At 52.4% G+C, this 24,729-nt stretch overlaps 1 protein-coding gene across 9 annotated transcripts in view; it reads right to left on the bottom strand.

The window, feature by feature from the left end:
• Positions 1–24,729, bottom strand: part of BCAR3 (BCAR3 adaptor protein, NSP family member) — a 188,138-nt gene that overhangs the window by 24,283 nt on the left and 139,126 nt on the right. For 8 of the 9 annotated variants that reach the window (XM_072968184.1, XM_031680425.2, XM_072968185.1 and 5 more), the window contains one exon: positions 860–988. In XM_072968184.1, coding sequence (XP_072824285.1) covers positions 860–988 — 129 coding nt within the window. Of the gene's footprint in view, positions 1–859; positions 989–22,251; positions 22,866–24,729 lie in introns of those variants that run through there. The other variant, XM_031680427.2, reaches the window with a different exon arrangement.

Raw genomic sequence — 24,729 nt, 5'->3', positions numbered from 1 at the left:
GAGAATTCAAGTGAGAATTAAATTTTCTTCTTTCTACTCTGTTTTCTATTTTCTACAATCCATTTTAAACTAAGAAAAGAAGCAAAGTTAGAATCAGAATCCCTTCTTTGATGGTGCTGAGAAATCTGCTACATGAAAAAAATAATTCACAACTTGATGCCCTTCCCCCACCCCAGCCACCCCTTTCCCGTCACGTTGTGACACTGGGTGACCGACAGCCCAGATCAGGTTGCAAGAAAAACCCAGGGGAAACTCTATACCTCAGTTCTGCACTGATTTTATTTTTCAATTTCTATGCTATTAAATAAAAATGACAATCACACCAAGTACATCCTGGCTGTGGTTCTGCTCCTCTTCTTCCCCACCTCCGGGCTGGGGGCCCGGGAGGGGAGGGATGGAGAGTGAATAACCGTGGGCCCCACTAGGGCACAGGCGGCCTCTGTACCACCTGCCCTGATGATCCCTCTCTTCACCTGATTAAACCACTGCCTTAAGAAGGAAGCAGGCTCCAAAGGGCATGAGCTGCAGGCAGCTGGCCAAGACTTCAATTATCTGAACCACAGCCCAGCCTCACACTTCTCAGGCACCACCCTGCGTGTGCTGCCTCCTGCCCACTCTGTGTTCACCAGCCACAGAACGCCTGCTTCTCCTCCGTCCACTCCCTGGACGCGGGGAAATGTACTTTGGATCCTGACCTTAGCCCCTCCCAGGGTCTCCTGAGAGACAGGCCTCAGCTAAGTCCCTGCACTTCATAGTATTTCATTTCGGCTGCACTGGGGCTCGCTCCTAGTGGCCTTGGCGTGTGATCCTGCAGGGTCACGGGTCTGGGTGGTGCACGCGAGCGCGAGGGGCCGGGTACCTGGCGGGGGATGCGGCCGTGGTACCAGGCGTGGCTGCGCAGGTCCTCGCTGCTCAGCAGCAGCTCCTCCTCCAGCTCCTTCTTCAGCCTCTCGGGCGTCCTGTCCATGACGTGCCTCTCCTTGGAGAACTGCAACACAGGGCCAGCAATCACCTCCCGCCCTGCCTGGGCTGCCAGGCTGGCCGGCTGCTCGCGACGGCCTTGTCGTCGGCTGCTTTGCTCATCAGCTCAGTGTATGCCCAGAGCCTTGGTCAGGCAGGGGAGCGGGATGATGGTTACAATTAGCTGTGGCCTTTCACTTCTCTGGCCGCAAGTGTGTGGTAACATTTTCACCTGCACATGGGGACTCTGACAGGGGAGTCGGCCAGTCTTCTCAGGTAGCAGCTGAAAACCTGGGGAGCAGGGCAGGGGGCACCAGGCACATCTCGGCCCTGGAGCTTGCTCAGTCTGCTCCAGGACTGTCCTGACACGGAGCTGGGCAGCACAGAGTCCCCTCGGCCCGCGGTCAAGGGCCTGCAGGACAGCGCTGCCCCACGTGCCGTCCCTGGGCTGGGAGCGAAGGCTCTGAACTCTGTGCTCCTGGCAAACGCCAGTTCAGGAACCAAGTCTGCCTTTAGAAACGTTCAGAGCAATCGGACAGAGGAATGTCATGTCTCTTGAGTCTACTAATAGAAGTCTAAGTTTGTATTTTGTCTTTTTAATTTCGTTTTTCCAGTATTTCATTTTTTAAGACAGATTGGAAACTGCAACTTAAATCAAAACAAAGAACTGGCGCTTCCCCTCTGACAGGCTGAGAATCACTGGTCTAGGTCACCGCACAGCGGCAGGGCAGGAGTTCCGGGCGGGCAGCACTCGCTCCGGGTTTGACCAGGAACCCACACCCGCCTACAACAGCATGTGAACTGAACTTGGACACCTGCCCGGTTCCCAGCAAAGCCAGGCTCAGGGACTGTGGCTGAAGGTCACGCGCACAGGAAAAGGCAGTGTCCTTGGGTTTCCTTAGCTTCCCCAGCTTGGGCTCAAAAGCCCACAGGAATCACAGAACTACCCTCATCACACTGCCCTGCACCTGAACCAGGAAACAGCCCTCAAACCTCCTCCACGAAAGAAGATGGGATTTTCAGCTAGGCTCTTCCCCTCAGCCCAGGAGGGCACCGCCGCTGAATGGCTCCCGTGCTCTCAAGGCGGGGCTCTGGCTTCCTAGCGTTCACCTCTCCACCCCCTCCCGGCACCACTCTTCTCAGAGGCAGGCCCTCAGGAGTGCTTGATGGATGAGCTGAACTCCCATCAAAGAGATGCTGATGCTGGCGGCCCGCGCGCCTGCAGGCGTTAGCAGTGATGTTTGACACCATCGGCTTCGGTCATTAATTATGTACAGGTACATCTGACGACAGCGCACTGGGAAGGCTTGAGGACAGAATGCAGATCATCAGCCAGGCCATATCCGCTATTCCTTTACTGTCTGTCTTGCCTCCTGCTAGACTGTGAGCTTCACGAGACCAGAAGCCCATCTGCCTCCTTCCCCACTGCCCTCGAGCGATGCTGGAACACATTCAGCACTTGCACTCAGGGGATGAACAAACACCCCAACGTGAGGAATGTCTGTGACTTTTCTTAGTTAAGGAGGTTATTCCCGTGATGTTCCTCAACCTCCCCCTCTCTTACAGGGAGATGCCACCATGTGACTAAGTCCTGGCCAGGAAAGTTGAACTGCCACTTGGGTGGGACTGCCATGCTGAGAGGTGATGGCTGGAGCTGCAGCACCACCCTGACCTCGAGGAAGCAGCCACACCATAGGACTGGGAGGACCCAGGTCCCTCACGATGGTGAGGCCACTACACCAGCCCTGGACTGCCAGCCTCCAGGTCTTCCATGCGACCTTCTACCTTTTTTTAAGCCTGTTTATTTTGGGTGTTCCTGTCACTGGCAGCTGAACTAATCCTAACTTAGACTGTGACCCTGGCCTCTATTTAGCTGCCCTGACAGTCTGAACACCCAGCCTCAATCCCCGTGCTGAGCCCTGGGCCCCTTCCTGGTCTGAGCTCTGAAAACGCCGCAGCAGGCCCTATCCTCTGCGTAACCTTCCGCTCACCTTCCAGATCGAAGAGCTATTCCCACAGTTCTCTCGGCATTCTCCCTGCTCTCTGATGACCAACTCCCAGGCCACCCCCCACCCTCTCTCTCTTTCTCCACATCTCATAAACAGCAAGGGTTTTGAGGTTTTTTTTTTTTTTTAGCATTTTATATGCGACAATCTTTTACTCCAGGTTTTGAGATAACACTGCTTTACACTTGTTACCAAAAATATAATATCAACTGTCTTGTTACTTCTGTCCCAACTCCACAGAGGGAAATCCACAATTACTGTTCTCTCCCGCTGTGGACTTGGGAGACAGGGCAGGTACCAAGGGAAGGACCGAGGGAGGGAGTAAGGAGCAGTAAGACGGACCCCCTCAAACAGTCTGGGCTAGAAGACCAGACTTCAAAAAATACGCCCGTAACCTCCTGCGTAATTTGTGGTAAGTCAGGAGGTCACACAGTGGTCTAGCTTGTATTTTGAAGGGGGGGAGGGGAATGGAAGGGAAGTGAGATGAAGGGGGAGTGGGAAGGACGGAGGCAGAGCCAGGGGGAGCGGGCAACTGCAAAGGGCGCTTCACGTCCAGCCAGGGAGGGCTGCTTCTGCTGCACGGAAAGGAGCCGAGCTGGCTGCGGGGAGCATCTGCGCCAGCGGACGACGCGGGCAGGGTCTCCCAAACGCCTGAGGCGGCCACTCCACAGCCACCCGTGCACGGCCACCCTCGCGATTAAACAGTGGGGATTTGTGGGGTAGGGGCCGCCTGAAACTTTCACTTACTATTTTAATCATATATATTAATACAATTTTTATTTTCCCCAAGTGCCTATATTTTATGAGACCTTGACCTTGCTGACTCTGATTTTGCCACGGCAGGTGTAAGGGCTTTGACAGGCGGTCAACCACACAGCTGGTGACGAGTGGCCATCTAGGGACATTTGGCACAATGTCTCCCTGGGTGTCTCTGAGGGCACTGTGACTGTGCTCGAGCAGCGGGGAGACCAGGGTGGGATTCCTGCTTCCCAGGACAGGCGCACGGCACGTGTACTGCAACATCCGGCAGAATTACGATGGCTTCCCCCAAACCACCAAACTTTGCAAAAAGTACACCCGTCCGCTTAACTGCCCCCACTCTGGGAGGGATCTGAGTTTCCCCCTGAAATGCAGCCATGTCAGTCATGGCCTGGACGAATTTGGGGCCTTTGGGGCTACAAGGCAAATTCCGGTGACTTGAGGTAACACAATGGGACCTCAGCAATGGTTTTATCCAACTGCGTGTTCGTCAGCGTCCTCTGATGATTGCAACTACGAACGCCCCAAGAATCCTCCCGCCCTTCCTTAGGCCGCATTCTGAGGGAGGCACAGAGGAGAGGAGCTCTTCCTCACATACCACTCGCGCCACTGCTGTTTTGCGCACAGCCCAGAATCAAGCTGCAGGCTGAGCAGAATGCGGCACAGGCCCCGGCTCGCCTGGTGTCCGGCCTCGGGCACATAAAGGGGCCCAAGCCTACCGCTCACACCCTTTCCTGTTCCTGCGGCCTCTTCCCCTCGCTCCTATTTGCCAGCTCTTTCACACTTGTTTCTCTCCGCCTCTTCTGAATTCAGTGCGCCTCAGAACCGGCTGGACCCAGGCCCTTCTCACACTCTGTCGGCACAGGGCAGCAGGCAGTGTGACCTCCCAGGGCCAGGGTAGTGCAGCTCTGCTCTCTTAGGAGTTCACCCTGAATGGAAACGCAGTGCTCACTGGCCCTTCGGACTTCCTGTTCTTCAACTGCTAGACAGAGACAGCAAGAAAGTAATCACGAATGATCAAACTCTGCAGCAAATGCTAGAAATGATCACGTTGTATTAACACAGCTTGTTCTTCAAGCTCAAATTCTCTAGCTATTTGCCCCTGAATCTGAAGTTCATTCCTAAAAAAAAGCCTGACTCCTTGTGTTTCTAGCCTCTTATCTGGAGGGAAGCAGGTGGCAGCGAGGGGAGGCCGGAGACAGAGCTGAGTTTCACTGCACCAGCACGGGCTCCGGCCGCCCTGAGCTCATGGCCCACGGCTGCTGGGCACAGCCTCCAGGGGACAGGAAGCTGCCAGACTTTGGGTCGAGAACATTCTGCCCACGAGTCTTGCCAGGTTCATTCCAGGGCCAGATCCAGCCATGGCCACCACAAGAGAAGGATGTGGGCAGGACATACATCTTCTACTCCAAGTCTTGCCTGAAATGGATCCCCCAGAAGTGCGGGACTAGCTCTTTTTTGGGGGGTTGGGGATGTACGAAAACGTGCTATGTACATAAATTAAGTAGTAACTGGAGCAGGAAAGAAAGGGAGGGAGGGACGGGGAGGCGGAGGGAGGGAGGGAGGGAGGGCTAGTGACTCCCCTGTTGCAGTCACCCACTCACACGGCCCCACTTCTAACACCTCATCGGGCCCCAGGCCTGGGTCTGGGGTCTGAGCTGAGAGGCAGATAAATGGGCAACTAGGGCAAATGCAGGGGGTGGACAAGGCCCGCAACTGTTCAACCACACTGAAGTTTGGCTTGGAAACCAAATGACCGTACTTGTCACTTTTTGTGGAAGTCTGAGTCTAGCTACTACTTTCCTGTTACAGGCCTTTTAACAATCCTGATGTCAATGGCTGTTACAGCAGCGTTTAGGAGCACGGGCCACCCGCCCCCTCCATCCACAGGCCTCTGTGCCCCTCGCCAGCTGCGTGGCTTTGGGCAAGGGACTTCACCTCTCCACAGAGCCTCAGGCTCCCAGTCTGCAAAATGAGGGTAACGATACGTGAGGAGAGGTTGCTGAGGATGAAGCGGATCGACGTCTATAAAGCACCGACCGTACACCCTGGCACACCGACGGCACTGTTAGCTGCCGTACAGACTTGCCTCAGAATGCCGCTCATCTGGTTAAACAGAACGAACAGTCCGCATTTGAGGTCTTTAAGGCCTGATGCCCGGAGGCGCAGGGGAGTCAGCGTTTGGAAGGAAGTTTTTAAGGAGAGCTTGCTGAAGCGTCCACTGGCTACCTCGAACAGGCTTCTTCAGTCCTCTTAAGAAATCTCGCTGCTGCCTGCGCCAGGCTGTCTGGTCTGGTTCCTGGGTGGGGACCGCCCTAGCTTGTTGCGGCTGGCTCCAAAAATCACGAGCATCACTCTGATCTGGAATGAACATCTCTGCAGCTCCACACAGCCAGCAAGTCTGGTCTTGACAGGCTGGAACAGCCGGAGCCCAGGAGATGCCTGGAAAACACGTTTTGGAGGCACGGAGCCAGCTCCACCGACGTGCTGGGAACCTCGATTAACAAGGAAACCCACATTTCAACAGTCCCGCAAGGAAGAGAAAGCTGTTCCAGCCCGGGAGGAATGGAGCGTGGGGTCTATCTTCCAAGGGCTGTGCAATGTGAGATCCTGCATTTCAAATCAGGCCCAACAATGGGGCCCAGCCTCTCAGGAGGCTAGTGTTCCTAAGTCTGGGATGAGGGAGGGAGGGTGTGTGCCCCGTGATCAGAGCTCAGAGGGGGCCGTGGACGCCTATTGGCACGGAGGAGACGGTTGAGAGGATTAGACAAGGATGGCACCTGCGTTATGATGAGTATTTGCTTCACTCTCTCCCGGCCTGTAGGAAAAGCCTACAGGCCCGGTAGAATTTAAAATCGTGCAAATCACCAGGAAAGACCGTGTCCCCAGGCTGGAAGCAGAGAATGGAAAGGAAAAGACTGCGGAGGCACCAACCTGGGGCCACCAATAACCATGGCCAAGCGGTTTGCCAGCCTTCAGGGTGCTGGCAGGATGACAGCTGTCCCTGCCCTCACGAGCACAGTCTCCTGGGAGCCCACACAGGGAGCAGCTCAACACGTCCCTGAGCTCCGGCGGCAGCTGGGATCTTTTCCTGCCCCTCTAGCTCCCTAGCCTGGGCGAGTTACCCACCTCTTTGTCCTTTGGTTTTCCCCTGTATCAAAATGGCCCCATTTGGGGAGGGGAGGGGGAAAAAGAAGATGGAGTATCAGGGTTGGCCCTTGAGGATGAACCTTGAGAACAGTAAGGGTGTTTGGGGCATTTGAGCCAAGAGGGGTGGGGCTTGGTGGGATGGAAGTTCTGGCTTGGGGGGAGAGGGCTGAAGCAGGTGTACACACACACACACACACACACACACACCCCAGTATCTCCTCCTCCCCCCAGGAGAGCTCCGTCTTCTCTCCAAGTATGTGGTTCAGACCCACCTCCCTGGCCATGGCTGGCTGACCCAGGTACAGGTCCTTGAGCCAAGCTGGCCTGATCAGAGCTCTCCCTGGGATCTCTCTAAGTGCGGAGTGAAGGACACCCTATCCGCTGGTGAGAGCACCGTGAGACTGGAAGCATGGGAGCTGCTTCAAGTCTGATCCATACAGTGAGTGGATGACATCAGGGTGAGGAGAAGAGGAGGCAGAGGACGGGTCCCAGTGGCATATGCACATCCCATCCCCAGCTGATTGTATCAACCAGGAGACTCGCCAGGGACCTCAGTTAGTCTGCACTGGACTCCTGTCACTTGTGACCAGAGAAGTCCTGATCTGGGAAGGCAGGGGTCAGACAGATCAGGTGGAGGGGAGCCTGGACCTGCAGGCTGAGGGGTTAGACCTTCACACTGCAGATAGTGGGAGTTACTGAAGATCTCTGCCCAAGAAGGCAACGGGTACGAAAAATGATGCTTTTAGATGCATCAATCTGGCTGCACTGAGCAGAAGGGACTGGACGGGGCTGGGGTTAGTGGCACAAGGCCAGCTCGGAGTCTTTCGAAATGTGCTGGTGGTGCCCAAACACCCACCTCATCCAGCCTCTAGGGCTGCTGCCGTGGTGGGGATATTTACCAGAATCCACTTCAGAGCCCAGATGTCAATACGGATCAACGAAACTCCCCGTCTCTGCAGAGCCAGCCCGTCTCCCCGTTTCCCAGGCACTAGCGCCTCCTCCGCCCTCATTACTCAAACCAGACCCCTCAGAACTGCTTCTGCTGATCAAGAAATTCCTGATTCTTCCTCTCACCAAGGCCCACTCCCACCCCCACCACCCTGCCCTGTTCTCCCTGAATTTGTGTAACAGCCTCCTGACAGTTTGCAGTCCTCCACCTCCAGTGCTACAACTCGCCACCTACAAGCCACAGACTTGCCACACCATCCCTGCTCGGAGACTGCTGTCGAGGGGAGCCCCGGCCAGGGCTGACGTGAGAGCCGGAGTCTCTTCCAGCCCCTGAACTTCCCCTGGATGGATGGGCTTTTTCTGCCTAGTTTTCACTCTCCTGGGGCTGAGACCTGGTCTACAAGGGACACAGACCCCATCCTTCCCTGTGCCCCCAGACACCTGAGCTTCCTTGCAGCCCAGTGAGCTGAAGCAGCACCCTTGCCGTATACTGACACCCATACAGGGACCCAGGTCTGAGTCCACTAGCAGGTGTAGGTCACAAGAGGGCTGCGGACGGCTTGGTGAGGGTCCCAAAAATTAACCCGCCAAGGCTCGATGGATGGGGGAGCCAAGCAAGGGTACTGCTGTTATGCAGTGGGGTCCACGAGTCAGCAGGTGTCGGGCATTAAAGTTTTTAGGATTTTATTTAAAGGGCCCACATGTTCCAAAACGCTCACAGTCACCTACAAGTAAAACCCAAAGCCTTCATACGGCAGGCGGGGCCCTTCTGCATCTGGCCCTGAGCCCCCTTTCTGACACTGACACGCACTGACACAGGGTCCTGGTCGCAGGAGCCTTCCATGGCTCCCTGAACGCACAGCCCTGCACTTCCCTTCCCCGTGGCTCCATCTCGTGGTCTAGAGACAGACTTAGCTGCAGAGGTGCCACTGTGCAGCCTGGCTGGGCGCAGGCTGGGAGTGGGGAGCGGCCGGAGGGGAGTCAGATGAGGCAGGCTGGGCCTTGAAGGCCACACTCAATTAGTTTGATTTTACCCCAGAGGGCAGGGAAACCAGTAATACACTCTATGCAGCGAGGGCGATGCGGTCGCCAGGCATGAGCTCCTGGAGGGCAGAGGCCTTGTCTTATTGTCTGTGGCTCCCAGAGCCCAGCTTGGTGACTGGCACACAGCAGGTGCCCAGCAAACACCCACTGAGTGGAACCAAGCTTGCCTTCTCGCCCCCCATGTGGTGGCTTCCTTGTCACTGGGTGGGGAGAAAAAGAGTTTGGAAGTTGGTCAAGAACAGGTGACAAAAACCAGAAGGCCCAGAAATGAACCGACACCCATATGGGAAATCGGTCTACGGCAAAGTAGGCAAGAGTACACAACGGGGAAAAGGCAGCTCTTCAGTAAGTGGTGCTAGGAAGCTGGACTGCCACATGCAGGAGAGTCAAACCACACACCCTATACAAAATGAACTCAAAATAGACCAAAGAATTAAACATGAGACCTCAAACCATAAAACTTCTAGAAGAAAACCTAGGCAGTGTGCTCCTTGACACCGGTCAGTCTTCATGATGTCTTTGGATCTGTCTCCTCAGGCAAAATGAACAAAAGCAAAAATAAACAAATGGGACCGCACCAAACTAAAAAGCTTTTCACAACAATGGAAACTTGATGAAACGAAAAGCCTGCCTGCTGAACAGGAGAAGATATTTGTAAATGATATATCTGAGAAGGGGTCAACATCCAAAATACACACACAGCTCATACAGCTCAGTATCAAAAAAACAAACAACCCAATCGAAAAATGGGCAGAAGACTTAAACAGACATTTCTCCAAAGAAGACATACAGATGGCCAACAGGCACAGAAAAAGATGCTCAACATCACTAATCATCAGGGAAATGCAAGTCACAACCACAGTGAGATGTCACCTCACACCTGTCAGAATGGCTGTTCTCAAAAAGACAGCAAACAGCTACTGGTGAGGATGTGGAGAAAAGGGACTCCTTGTGCACTGCTGGTGGGATGTAAATTGGTGCAGCCACTGTGGAAGACAGTAAGGCGATTCCTCAAAATATTTAAGATGGAACTACCATGTGATCCAAGAATTCTATTCCTGGGTATTTACTTTAAGAAAACAAAAACACTAATTAAAAAAGACACATGCACCACTACGTTCACTGCAGCATTACTTGCAATAGCTAAGACTTTTAGGAAGCAACCTAAGTTCCTATAAATATGTAAATGGATAAAGAAGATCTGCCATACGTATATATGTGTATGCATATATATACACGTATACATATACACACACACACCAGAATACTATTCAGCCATAAAAAATAATGAAATCTTACCATTTGCAACAACATGGATGGACCTAGACAGTACTATGCTAAGTGAAATAAGTCAAGCAGAGAAAGACAAATACTGTGGAAGTCCAGTCACATGTGGAATCTAAAAAACAAAATAACGAACAAACTTGACAAAACAGAAGCAGATTCAGGTGCAGAAAACAAACAGGTGGTTGCTAGAGGGGAGGAGGTTGGGGGAGGAGAGAAACAGGTGAGGGAGACTAAGGTACAAACTTCTAGTTGCAAAATAAATGAGTCGGGGATGAAATGTACAGTGTGGGGAATATAGTCAATAACTATGTCATGTCTTTGTATGGTGACAGGTGGTAACCAAACCGATAATCATGAATGTATAGAAATACCAAATCACTTACTAAATGAGTTCTAGGATGTAATGCGCAACATGATAAAAATAATGAACACTGCTGTATGTTACATACGAACATTGTTAAGAGAGTAAATCCTAAGAGTTCTTGTCACAAGGAAAATACATATTTCTTCTATTTCTTTAATCTTCTGTCTATATGAGATGATGGATGATGGATGCTCACTAAACTTACTGCGGTCATCATTTCATGTGTGTGTGAGTCAGACCATTCTGCTGCACACCTTCAGCTTATCCAGCGCATCATGCCAATTATATCGCAATAAAACTGGAAGGAGAAAGAAAGACCGGGTGACCCTGGCTGCCCTTCTAGACTCCTCCCGTGTCTGCATGCATCCGGGGGTAAGAAAGAGCCCCCACTTCACAGGGTCACGTGAACCGACCCAGCCGGCACTGGAAAAAAAGGACCAGGAGCTGTTTCTGGCACACAGCAGGTGCACATGTGGAGCCACAGAGAATTTGAACCCCTTTTAAGATGACTCTAAGCTAAAAAATGGAAAGTTACCACAGTAAAGAATTAAAAAAATATATATACAACCCATCAGCAGGCTTTAGAGATATCTGGTCTTTCAGAATTTAGTTCTGATGGAATAAAAAAAGCTAGGAGTTGGAACTACCAGTTCCTACTAAGGCTTGGGTTTGTTTCTTCTGTTTATTTCAGGTCAAAGTCAACTGTTCCGGGGGTTTTGAGGTGCACTGAACAGTCCCACCTATGCAGGGTGCCACTGACCACCTGTAAGGAGACACTTTCCCTTGGGGGCGAGCTCTCTGCACGCACAGATCTCGGTGTTGCCATGTTAGCTCCAGCCGACTTCCAGCCCACAGCACACAGGGCACAGTGGCAGTGTGAGCGTGCAAGAAGCTGTGTGTGCTGCACAAGGCCGAGAGGTCCTGATACGGGGACAGCGTGCTCTGCAGGGTCTTGGAGGCTTAGTCATTGATATTTTGTTGTTATTGTTGAATTTTAAAAATTGGGATGAATTTCTAGTCATCCACTCCATGACCAAGGGTGGCAGTTAAGTTGCTTGAAATAAAAAAAGGGGGCCGGAAACGTGTGCATGAAAAGAGGAGGAGGGGAGAGAGTGAAGAGGTGGGGAGGGAGGGAGGGAGCAAGCTTCCAGGCTGTTCTCTCCGAGGTAGGAGCGGGGCCACGACACCCAGAATGCTATCAGGCTCTCGAACAAAAGCGTCTTTCTTCTGCCCTGGACCAGTTCACCCAACTGAGGGAGAGGTCAGCAACATCCAGGCGGCTCATCAGGTTGTACCAAACAACTCCACGGGTCTCATCCAGAAACTACGATTGCAAGCAAAATGACAGTCTGACTGGCACTCGGCAGCACCGTGTGAAACTGGTCTAATTTCTGAGCGAAGACCGTGTCCTCTGATGAGCTGGTGGGAAAGCCCTCGGGGTCTGTGGTGAGCTGCCCCAGGGGCTCAAGTCAGGATGACGCAAGAGTCCTGGAAGCCGGAGCTCATCTCGAAGATGTGCCAGGACGTGAAGGCCGCGCCACCGCGATCCCTGACACACAGAAAACCACGAGGAGCCGGAGGGCCCCCTCCGCTGGGAAGAGCGCACCTCTGATCACCATCACACAAGCATCGTGAAGCCGCACTACGGTTGCTACATCTCCGACTGTCTTACAAGTCAATCCGCCTAAAGATGAGATTCTTTGGAGATTTCAGAAACTCAGCCCCTTTGAACCACTGCCGTGAGCTGAACTTCAGGCAGTGGACCAGTTTACAACCAAATTCCAAAGCATATCCAGGGCTTTTAGAGATCCAGTTGGTATTTTTACCATTGAAAACCCACATAGATTGATCAGGAAGCCACAGAATGAATAAACCCGATGACCTCTGCCACTCTTAGCCCTGCCCGCGGGCCGAAAAACAAAACCCACCTCGCCAGGCTCAGGCCCGACCATTCTCAACACAAACCCCTGCTGTTTCCTCCGAGGTGGAATGGATTGCGAAATGAAACAGTTCGTCTGTTGGCTTCTGTGTCACCGCTGATTGACACTTGCCAGCTTTATGGCTTAGCTAAAAAATATTTTATGAAAATACACAGAAAGATGAAGAAAAGCTTGAATTTACTAATCCAGCTGTTCCCACTGAGTGCTAGACTTCAGCTTCTCATGCTAGCAACTGCGATTAAAGCCGAGGTCTTTACTTCAGGGAACAATTTTGTAAACAAAAGTCCAAAGAGGAAAAAACGTCAAATTCAAAGTTTTTATCTCCTATTTGTAGACAAGAGCAAATGGTGGTACGGGAAACTGGGCATCTCGGCCTGGCCCAGCCCACTGGCTCCAGGATGCATACCACACAGGACACTATATCCAAGGAGGTGCCCTTCACACGCAGTCATAGGAAATTTGTAGACAAGGGCTGCCTGGCAGATGGCAATAGAGCGTCTTAAGGAAAGGGTGCCTTATTCTAAATCACACAGAGGTACCCTATGGGCTAGCAGGGAAGGGCCCTGAGCGCGTCCCAGGGGGCTGTTTGCCTTTTAGGTGTTGTGATCTTGACAAGTGGGGACCTCTGGTCTCACCTGAGCCCCTTGCTACTGAGCCTGCTCCTTTCAACCCTGAGATTAAAGCCCAGGGAAGCAGTCTTTGTAGGCAGCCTCCTAACACATACATGCTTCATCCCATTGGCCAAAGCTCTGCAGAAACAATCAGGTAATCAGTTTCAAATCAAGAGCTTGACAGCCACTGGAAGGCTGTGCATTCATTCGATTAAGCTCAAGGACTCACGAAGTGCTCCCTGGGCCCCTCGGTCTCCTGGGCTAGATCTGAGGGGAGATGCTGACGTGGGTACGAGACACTCCACAGCCTGATGTGGGTTACAGCCTCTTTGAGGAGACAAGACATCTGAAGGGAATGTCCAGCAACAAATCATAGGTTGTTCTGCTGAAGTTCTCAGTGTTCTCTTATCTTATTTGAGGTCAGTGAGGGTTTCTGGCTCCTTCTGAGAAAGGAATCAGCAGCAAAGAGATTTCATAAAATCTCAGTAAGGTTTAGCATTCTGAATCACTTAAATTAATTTGATGTTAATGTTTAAGTTCTTTGACGATGTAAGTTCCTCTTCTGCAAATCCTAGAAAGAATTTCATCTTCAGGCCAAGATTCTGCAGATGGGTTCTGATGCCATTTTGCCATTTTTATAATTAAACCTGAGAAATTTATCAGATTCTCACTCCAGTGCCATTAAAAACTGATTTGCAATTTGCTGTTAAATTAAGATGCTTCGTTTTCTTACTCTGTGTGATCTTCCTTCTCACAGACAAATGACGATACAGGGGCCAACAGACCCCAGCACAGATAGGAAAGTGCCATCAAACCCCCTCGAGAGCCCAAGTCCGAGAGATTTCATTTCATTCATTATCAAACCTTATCAAACACTTGTCAAAAGAGGCTCAGAAACCATGAATAAGAAACATGAAGAGGATATCTGTGGAACTCCTTGCTTTTCCAGGTTCTGAGAAATTCCCATTAAAATTCTGCTTTCCGTGTGTGTAAATGAAAAAGACTAATTTAATTTTAATTTGTGCAGACTGGAGCCTTAAAGCAGCGCACCCTCCAAGCAGGCAGCGGTAACTAAATCCTTCACTCCAAACTAATTACATTCGAGTCATTCTGACTGGTCCCCACGGCTCCTCTGATGTTACCCTCCTGTTGCCTTTTATCCCCAGTCGATCTCTGGGCAAGGTCTCCCCACACCTCCCCATCCTGCTCGACCATGAAGCTACCGCTTTTGAAGCTCAATTTTGTTTTGATGGAACACCCAGGGACTGAAAATTATTTTTCACGGAAGGAGACTGATTTCGGTCTGAAAACTGCAGGAGGAATTCTAAGTGTGACAGAATGCAGTACATCCAGCGCCAAGAACGGCTTTTTTCCTTCACAAAGGTTACCCACGTGTGAAAGAAATTGCTCAAAGCCCTCATCACACCAGAAGAGCATTTCCCCCTGCTCCGCCCCGACCTGGCCCCAGGGGGTTTGCCCATCTTGTTTCTTACCCTTTCAACAAAGTATTATTTACCCATGAGCTCACTCAGTGCTCTGCCCCAAGGAGGTCTCACCTTTCTCTGGCAATAGATAAACTGAAACACAGTGAGATTTTCCATAGGCCATTTGTAGCCACTTGTTAACATCTTGCCCTGCTGAAAGCCGCGGGGGTACCTTCCCCTCTAGATCAAATTTAGATGATGACTTCCTGGAGCAGAGGTCCAAGTCACCCCCACGAGACTCCGGGCGAGAAGTCAGACGTGCTATATCTAAGGGTACCGGCTGCACTTGATCATTTATTGGGTCAGTGAAAGGAGGGGCTTCAAATAAAAGCCAGTAACAGTTCGACCTTCGAAAACCTCCTCTAAACTGCGTTGCTCCCTTCAACCGAGTCCTCAAGTGACTTCCGACAGCATGTTGCTGTCTCCCCCCAGGGCTAGCACTCGGGCTAAATAAGACAATGCAAGTGAAATATTAATTGCTCGGTCTGGCAGTGAGATTCCACGCAGCAAGAAGTGCTTTGTTAACATCGATGGAGAATGAAAAAAAAAAAAAAGAGAGAGAGAGAGAGACTGCCTGGGTAAGGCAGACCCCAAGATAAGGGCTTGAAGACCGGCTGACCAAAGTTCAAAATGCAAGGAGATCCCAGCCAGAAACCTTTACAACTGTAATCCAGGCTTGCTCATTCAACATCTTAGTCCAAACTGTGTGTGACCTGGAACACAGCTGTTCACCAAAATGGACGTCCTATTTGTTCTTCAATGAGAACATCAGAAAATCAACATCAACTTAACACAAGCACTGTCCTTCCCCTAACTCACCATGAGTGAACCCCTGAATCAACAGAACACCTGTGGCTGAAAGACACTAGGAGATGTAGCTGGAAGGGAACGCGAGGCCCGCCACACACACGGAGGAAAATCCAGGATTCAGAAAGTCTTTCGGCGTGGGGTGTGGGTGGAATCAATGACTCTCCACATTCTCTTTCCAAAATAGTACCATGACTAACAACCGTCTCAGAAATCTGCTTTGGGACAAAGCACAGTCTATGTCAGAGCTAAGCACTCAGTAGGTTCTCAGGAAAACTAAGCGATTCCTCACCAAATGGGCTTTGGCCAAACATCAACTCCATCGCTTCCAATATACAACTCACACGCACGTCACTTTAAAGGTATATATTTCTCCCTGAGGAAGTCAAAGCTCTTGCCACCCACATAGCTCATTTAACAAGCTCTGTTTTTTTAAACACATGATAAATGTCCTGGGCAGAACTCAGGGAAACAGCAGCCGGACTACGAGGGACAAGACACCCAGCACAGCTCAGATCTCATGAATCATAAGATGTCCCTGGAGTTAAACAGGTCCCAGGAATGCTTAGATCTCACCACATGGTCAAAGTCCTGAATGCTCATGATTTGTTCAGGCTTATGGAGTTAAGGGGTTGCTTGAAAACTAGCCTCCCAGTAACCCCAAGGCTGTAAAGAGCCGGCCAGGTGTAGTCTGCACAGGAAAGACTCGGGCAGCATGAGGGCTGTGTTGAAATACAGGAAGGCTTGTGCTATTATTGTCCCAGGACGACACGTCAAACATTCTTGGTTCAAATCCCTAGGGAAATGAATCCAGAACCCCTCCTGCCTGATTGCTCAGTGTCTACTCTGACCAACTAATTTGCCCTCAAAACAGACACACGGAGGAGAAAAAACATGCACCTGAAGGGCTATTACACCCATTTAACTGCAGAATAAGGCGGACACGGCAGGGCAGAGATTTTGACCCAATACAAGGAGGAATTTTCTACTAACTAGAGTTGTTCAAACGTGGGAATGTATTGCCTTTAGGGTACAGTACACCTCTCATCTCTAGAATGCCAAATACAAGGGCGACTGCCTCCTGTGAAGCTGTAGGGCAGGATGACCAGGGAGGGAGTGACTGCAGATTCCAAGTCACAGGTGATGAGGCCTGAAGTCGCACACTGCTGTGGGAGAGGCAGGAGGAAGACGCAGACGAGGGAGGTGTTTAGGAGTAAAACCATGAAGACTTATAATTGATTAGACATAGAAGGTAAACAGTGGGGAGAGGCCTGAGCGCTCCTGGAAGACGACTGAGCCACAGATCTCAGCCCGAGAGGGGAGAGGGCTGTGGACGAAGACGCAAAGCCTGAGGCCTTCAGGGTGGAGCGGCTCACGGGCCAGAGGCCCCAGGCGCCTGGAGAAGGGCCTGAGGATGCTCGGTACAGAGGGGGACTGCGATCCAGGGCCACCTAAGGGACAGGTCATAGAGGGGATATGAGGACAGGGCTAGGGGGCGCTGGCTTTTAAGAAGCAGGCTAGAGGCCGAAGACAGGGGTCTTAGTCCACTTAAGCTCCTATAAGAAGAAAACATCGACTGGGTGGCTTAAACAGCGAACATTTCTCTCACTTTCAACATTTTCTGGAGGCGGAGGAGTCTAAGATCAAGGCACCAGCAGATTTGTGTCTGATGAGGCTCACTTCCTAGCTCCCACGTGGCCCGTCCTTGCCCTGTCTGCACACGGCGGAAGGGGCAGGAGAGCTGTCCAGGGTCCTCATCCCTCACCTCGGGGCCCCACCCTCATGACCTATCACCTCCCAAACGGGCCCCCTGCTAATACCATCACACTGAAGGGGCCAACACCCAGCCCTCGCCCACTCCCCATCCAACTGTCTGAGGCTCCCCCTCACTGTCTGTTCTCCGGCTGCCTCTCTGGTTTCACCTGCTTCCACTCCTCAACTTCAGCCTCAAGTCCCGTGTGTGACGCCCTCTGTCTCCCCGGGGCCTCTTCTACCTCCTGCTCCCTTAGGAGTTGCCCAGTGTGACCTCCGGGAAGTTCCCTGACCCGGAGCTGGGTCAGTACCTCTGCCCGGCGTCTCGCCACGTGCTGCGGATGCTCCCCGCCTTCATGTCACCGCGCACCCTGGAGAGAGCTGCCTGCAAGCATATCTCCCCATCCAGACACAGGATTGCCCCTTTAGGACAAAGTCTTTCACTCTGCCTCCCCAGCACCCAGCAGGCCCTCAGTACACACCCCAGGCATCGCGGAGAAGGTGAGGGCGCGGGCGGGAAACAAGCAGATGAATCCTGAGTGGGAGACCGGCTCGCTGGTCCCTCCAGTCCCACCCAACTAAGGATCTAGGATTCTAGCTTGCTGGTCCTTTGTGCATAACTGCTTTTGTGAAAGCACACACGTATGTGAGTGGGCACGAGGGAGAGTTCTCCATACAAACCAGAAGACTGATCACAGCTCTCTCACAAGCTAGAGAAGGAGGCCGTGACGTTCTCATGGCCAGCTCCCGGGGCTGTGGACACACCCTGAAAACCCAGGTGAGGACAGAGGTGTGGCAGTGGTGCCCGACCCCAGGGGGCACCCCTCCCCTCCCCAACCGGGGCAGCCCGGCTCTCCTCTGCTGCCCTGGGGACTTCCAGGACGGGCATTAGCTAAAAGCCCTCAGAGCTGTCTTTGAAGACATCCTGAAGCCCAGCGATGGAGGCTGGGCTCTGTGTACCGCCGCACCCCCCACACGGTTGCGTGACGACCTTTGCGGCCCAGGCGCCCCGACTCTCCAGCATCCTCCCCAGTGTTTGCACAGGCCCATCTCTCTGCAGTCCTGGAGGTGCTGGCTGCTCACAGAGTTCTTCCAGGATCCCAGTCTCGTCTCTGCTTCCCACCCATGTCTCGCCAACAAAAACAAGGTGTCGGCCGTGCTCCAGGCTCTGTGGCGAAGGGGGCGCTGCGACCCAGCCCCGTCAGGCATGTCCTTCCCCAGACGCGGAGCCAGATCCCCGTGGGCCCCACATGTCAGTGGAGCGCATTTAGGTTTCTTTAAAGCTGCGCTAGGCCTTTTTTTTTTTTTAAGAGGGTAGGAAAGATAAATGAGCAACTACCAACTGCCACAAGGAGGGGCTAAGTCACTTAGAAAGACATTTTCTGAGTGGCTTTTTCCACCGTGCACAGCTCATGCTGACGGTGCACCAGCAAAGGCAGGTCACCGTGAGCACTGGGACGTCTCACCAGCGTCCAAGCTGTCATGACAGCAGACAGACCAAGGGATGGGCCACGTGGAGGACAAGCAGGACTTTGGCTCCATCACACTCCGACATGGAGGGGTGGTTTCCAATGAAAAGGAGTTCTGAGGACCCAACCCTCCGGGGATGGGCGGACAGGACACCTCGGCTACAATGTGCATTCAGAGAGGCTCCCAATACCTGGGGTGAGGCAGGGAAATGACGTAAAGTGAAACAAAACGCAACAACAGCAAAAGCACGGTCGAAGCTCCTCCCACTGCAGAGCACTTCACGGCTGCAAAGACAGTCCCATCTCTGCACGGAACTCACACGCTGAAAAGCCACTGCCTGGTCCTGACCACGCCTCCTCGCCGACAAGACCCGCGCTCCTGGGCTCGTGACTGGTCAGCCACGACTTACCGATTCCCTTCTCCGCCGACTCCATACTCCAGCCTCTCTGTTGGTGTTTTCAGGAAGGTGGCTGCTCTGCCCTCACAAGTTTACTCCCGTCTCTTTGGTTCCCCTGAGTTTCCTGATACAACCACACCACGGGTAAGGCGGCAGGTTCCAGGTCCTCGTCCCCTGCTACACACAAGGGAAGTCAGGGACGTGAAGGACCAGAGGAAGCAGGGGTCTGTCCCCACGGGCAGTCCGGGAGTGGGCTCCGCTGCGCTCTCCCAGACTCCTCCCGCAGTTGTCCGGGGCCCTGAAGGAAGGCGGCCCCACCACGGCCACAGGAGCGAGGCCAGGCCTGTGAACACCAGCTCTGCGTCCTCCCTGAAGTCTCTCCTGGAAGCGGAGGTTCACGCTACTCTTTCCCAGCTGAACTGTTAACTGAAGGATGAATATTTCCATGTCATCTTCTGCCACGTGTCAGCGGTCTTGATCTAGTATCAGAGAAAGCACACTGGGCTTGAGGCCACAAAACCCGATTTCTGCTCCTGGTTCCCCACTAAGAGATTCTGGGCAGGGAGCTTCTCTGAGCCTTGGTTTCTTCCGGGTGGAAAGGGCTAAGCTAATGCCCTGCCCCACCCAGCTTGTCTTGAGACTCCAGTGAGAAATCTGTGAAGGAACTCAGACATCGGAAAGCCTTTTGCAAACATAATGAAATGACACTATGGACTGATGCTCTGGTGGGAAGCCCTTTAAAGGCAGGAGCCATGTCTCAGTCGTCCTGAATCACCCCACCGCACCCCACCTGATGGGTGCCAACAACATGCACAGGCTTCTGCCATTGACATTCAGGGATTTTCGAACTTGAATGTGCTCCACTGATGTCTTGGAACTGGAATATCTTCATGCCAAACTCTTTTCCACTGGGTGTAAGCGATATGCCCTTTCCTTTTCTTACCCAAGACCCAGTGGTCGTCTGTGAAACGAGTGCCTTGTGTGAACCCTGCTGGGATGTTCACGTCATGGCCCTCGACACGGCTGACACACCGCATCTCTGGCCTCGGCTCCATGAAAACCAGCAATGGCTGTGTGTCCTTGACCCTCCCTGTCCACTCCCCGCCTCCTGGTTAATTCCCTTCCAGGGCCTTTGTACGTAAGTCCACACGAGGCCCTTAAACACATACTAAAATCTGCAAAGTCTCTGCAAATAAGATCTTTCTCCCTGAAAGGGCCTGTGCTATCGGTCTCCTATGCAATGAAAGAGCTTTTATATTTTTAGTTTTCTTCCCATACAACAAACACTATTAATAACACTTAACTTTCTCCAGAGATGATATGGATTAGACCAAATGGAAAGTTACCATGGCGACCGCAGTATTATTTTTGGTATGAGGAACTCATGCCAAGGGAAGCAGCATCCACGGTCAAGAACTGGGGTTTTTATTTCCGCTTTGCTATCAGGCAATCAATCCCAATTTAATTTTGAAACTCTAATTGCGATGGAAACTAATTACAAGCAGCAAGACCTGAAACCCCTAATTAAAGTGGGAGTCGGTAAAGCCACGCGGCCTCATCACCGGGGCAACGCGGGCAGGACGGGGGACTGGAGCACAGGCGCGTTTTCCCTCCCAGGAAACTGTCTAAGCAAAACAAGACAGGGGAGCACATCTCCAGGGTCGGGGGGAAGCCCTGGGCTGGGGCCGAAGGCTTCAGGCTCCGGTGAGTGAGCAGGTCAGGTGCTTTCTCTGTGCTACGAAGACGCAGCAAACTAGGACAAGGTAGGAAGCCGGGGGAAAGGGGGGTTTTCCGCCAACAGTCAGTCACCAAGAGCGGCTGAAGGACGGTGGGTTCAGACGAACCCCGCGTGTTACTGTGGCCTTACTGTGCAGGCCTTGGAGGAAATAACTGCAGAGGAACAGGGGGATCGGAACAGAGTCATCGCTCAGACCCAGGTATTTACAGGCTGGTTCCTCACACACCAAATGCTGAGCTGCACTTTTCTGAATGAGCAGAACGCGGCTCATGGAAGGATTCTATTAGAGCAAAACATACTGCCGATCCCTGAAGTGCACGATCCCCTCTGGGACCTCCCATTTCGTCTCTGGCAGCTTTAAAATGCTGTTAATGGCATGACTTCATCTGCCCCACACTAGAACGATCCATATTTAGGCCAGAAGCCACACAGTCCTCACATCACCCCACTGGGCTCTAGGATAGAAAGGGGGCCCTTAAATCAGGGAAGAAACATTTTCAACCCATGATTAATTACTCACCCTCGTCCAAATTCCTTGACAAAGAGACAAAGATGAACTCTGCTGAATGGTTAGAAAGCGACCCTGAATACTCCGACAGGGCAGGGAAGTCAGAACGCTCTCCTTTGCTCATTCAGTGTGTATGTTTCTACAAAGGGGCCTTCTTCCCTTTAACGGGGTTTCCTGTTAAATTTTCCCGTGGTAGCTCTTCCAGTGACACCGAATCAGTCAGTCCCTCAGGAGAGAGAGTGCTGCTGTCAGGGTGGCAGAAATTCCTTGAGAGCTTTCTGGTTCCAATTTCCCATGAATAAATGAGGTCCACGGCCATTCTGGGCCGACAGCTTTCCAGGGCAGACGAGCCCCAGACCAGTGACAGCCTAGACTCAGCGGACTCTCCGTGTTGGCATAGGTGGGCAACGAACAGAAGCCTCACCCTGAATTAGTCCAATGAAGTTCTTCAAATATTTTTACCAAAATAAACAGTGTATTGACATATCACACAAAACCTTTGGTACTGACGTCTCGTAACAAAGGTTAAACATGGGAGCAGTTTAAAAAAAAAAAGACAGTTTTGAATATGGAAATGTTTTGGAACCAGGCCGCGATTTGAAAGGAGTTACTTGGTGGTTTCTGTACTTACATATGCTCATTATTGACATAACGGAGCAGCAGGGAAAGTGGAGAGAGGGGCTCAGCCATCTCACATTCCTTACAAACAAGGGAAGAGAGAGAGACAGAGAGAGAAAGAAGAAAAATAGCGCCGTCTCACTGAGCTACTTTGGTATAAAATTTCAGCCCAAGGAGACGCAGTGTCCTGAAAAACAGCTCGTCCCACAGCACAGACAAGGAGCCCCCACGTCTGTGTGGCTGGACTCTGCCTCCAGGGCAGACACACCACTAGGGTTTTATGAAGATCCGTCTGTCAAAGAAAGCGCCTCTGTTTTTACAGCCAGCGGGCTGCAAACTTTTCCTAGTGCTCTCACCCCCCCACCCCCCCAAGAATTTCTGATGTACCTGCTCTCAGACCACACCTACCTTGACTCCAAGGAAAGCCTCGCGGTGGTGGAAGCAGCACAGAGCTGCCGAGAGGGCGTGGAAAGCACTGCACTCCTTGGGCATCTTTCAGCCTTCAGCCCCTGGACCACACACTTTCTTTAGGGTTAAACGGAAGGGGGCTGGAGGCGTGACAGCCCCAGTCCCGCAGCTGCCACAGCACTGCTCCCGCCCGGGGGGCCGGCGGCCGGAGGAGCGAGCCGGCTCCTTCTCCCGGGCCAGGCTGGGACCTTCCGTCTGCGCTGAAACCAATACAATCCACTCGCTCAATTCTGGCAGGCTGGTGTCCAGCCTGCCATGCACACAGTGCCAGAAATGCTCATGTGACCAGACTCGCTTTCCGATGAAATTCTAACCTCTCTTAGAAGAGGCTTTGGGCTTTGGCTGTCCCCGCAGCTTAGAGACCCAGCAGAAAACAGCACGCCCCCGGCAGCCTCTCCTCCCGGGGGCTGAAAGCAACGGGCAATCTGCTCCCAGAGGCTTTGTCCGCTTGCTTGTCACCCCAGCACCTGGGAGTTCAAGCGGCACACATCACACCACCCTGTGATGAGACAGAGGCTCCTTTGAGAAAAGGACCCAAAGGCGACCTGGGTGTGACTTTTCCCTAGGAGCAATCCTCGAGGTCCTGGGAAACCCGAGCAGGATCCCGCCCCGCTCTCCCTGCCCACCCCCAGAACTGTTTGTTTTTAATTAGGATGCTCCTGGCAGCCAGTTTGCCGCTGGTATCATTGGCACAGCCTTTACTATTGGCAAAGCAATACTGCCTTTCGGTGTTTAATTAGCAAGTCTGTCAGCAAACACCCTGAGCGGCCCGTGCCCTCCCCACCTGGCCGCCTGGCCGTGTGGGCTGGGTGGGGGACGGGGGACAGGCTGTGCACCCTCTTCTGACCCAGCTGTCTCTCTCACTCCCCTCCATCCACTGCTCACCCTGCCTAACCCAGAGCCAGCACGCGAGCCTCGTCCAACCCCACCAAGCCATTCTCCTGCGAGAGGCCTTAACCCCTCCCAAGAGCCCCCGACGCCTTCAGGGAGAGCGCTCGCTTTTCTTTTTTCATTCCAGTCGGAGTGGATTCTCAATGATTCTCTTTTGGGGGTTTTTTCAGTTTTCTTTTTTTAAAAATCAAACCCTGCTCGTAGACCGTCCGTTCCAACCGCTCCAAATATTAATTTTCTGTGGCCTCGGCCACTCAGAAATGGAATGTGTCCTGAAACTGCCTAAAACTTCACACAGGCAGGAACTTGTAATAAGGAAGAAACAGAACCTATTCAGTCCGGAAAGGAACAAACCAGATGAGGCACGAGGGAGGTATGAGAAGTATCCAACGAGATTAGTGTCGAATCCCCAGGAGGCCTCGGCCTCTGGACTAGGTCAAGCCGGCCTGTGAAAATAGAGGATTGTTTGTTCAATGCCTGGCGAGCAGCTTCTGTGCTTGAATGAGGGCTCTGGAGAGCGACAGATCTCACACCCACCCACAGGGGCAGAGGCTCGGCCCCACAAACACGTTGGATGTGGGGCCGGAGCCACAAAGAGCCTGTCACCGCCACAACGGGCCAGGGGTTGGGGGTGGGCCAGGGGGTGGACTGACTTCCTCTGCTCCTTCAGCTGGCTTCCCCCACTTCTCCTCCATGATTCCAGGGCTTAGATGTGCAGCCCTGGGTCCTGGGAAGTCCGTCTTCCCAGGTAGAACTCACGATGTCTTTGGAGATGGTCCAGTTGGTGGGTCAACACTGTCCCCCGAGGTCCATGAACGGGACCCACGAGGAAGCATTTTCTCTGCCCTCACTTCCATCGGATGGGGTTCAAAGGGTAAGTCCATGTGAGCAGCCAGGGCCCCAGCAGTTTTTGGGGGATGACTCAGCCACCAGGCCCATGGCCACCAGGTCAGGGGCCCAGTTTCACCTGCTGCTCCCCTTTGAGGGGAAAGGGCAAGAACCAGAAACTCTGTAAGGGGCTAGGCAGGCACCAACCCCGGCTTAGGAGAAGGGAGGGAGGCAGCTCCTGAGACCCTGCACAGACGGTTCGGGGTTTTTAAATTTTTTTTTCAAACCCAGGTTCCTGCCTGTAGCCCTTTCTCTCCTATGGTTCCAGGGAGATTAGTCAGCCAACGCCTCTGAATTCTGATACCCTACCCCCAGAGAGCGTGAATGAAACACATTCCTGACAGAAAATACACTTTAAAAAACTCAGACATGTAAATTACATAGAATTACGCAGTCAAGTGCTCCAGGGTAAAAGCAAAACAAAAGACACTCAGGTCACCGCAGAGTCACAGCTCTTGTCACCTGACACTTTCCCTGTTTACTCCAAAAAAATGCCTCCAAAATGCACCAAGAATCGGTCCCATCAGGACTGAAGAATGAGCTAATCTTATTAGGTAACTGTTTCCTGAGCACTTTCCCTTTTTTTTGCGCCACACCAAAAATAATTTCTAAAGCAGCACTCAAAGGTTTTAATCAATT

The sequence above is a fragment of the Vicugna pacos genome, chromosome 9 (assembly GCF_048564905.1).
Source record: "Vicugna pacos chromosome 9, VicPac4, whole genome shotgun sequence".
NCBI classification, from domain to species: Eukaryota; Metazoa; Chordata; class Mammalia; order Artiodactyla; family Camelidae; genus Vicugna; species Vicugna pacos.
This window is presented reverse-complemented; position numbering and strand designations above follow the sequence as displayed.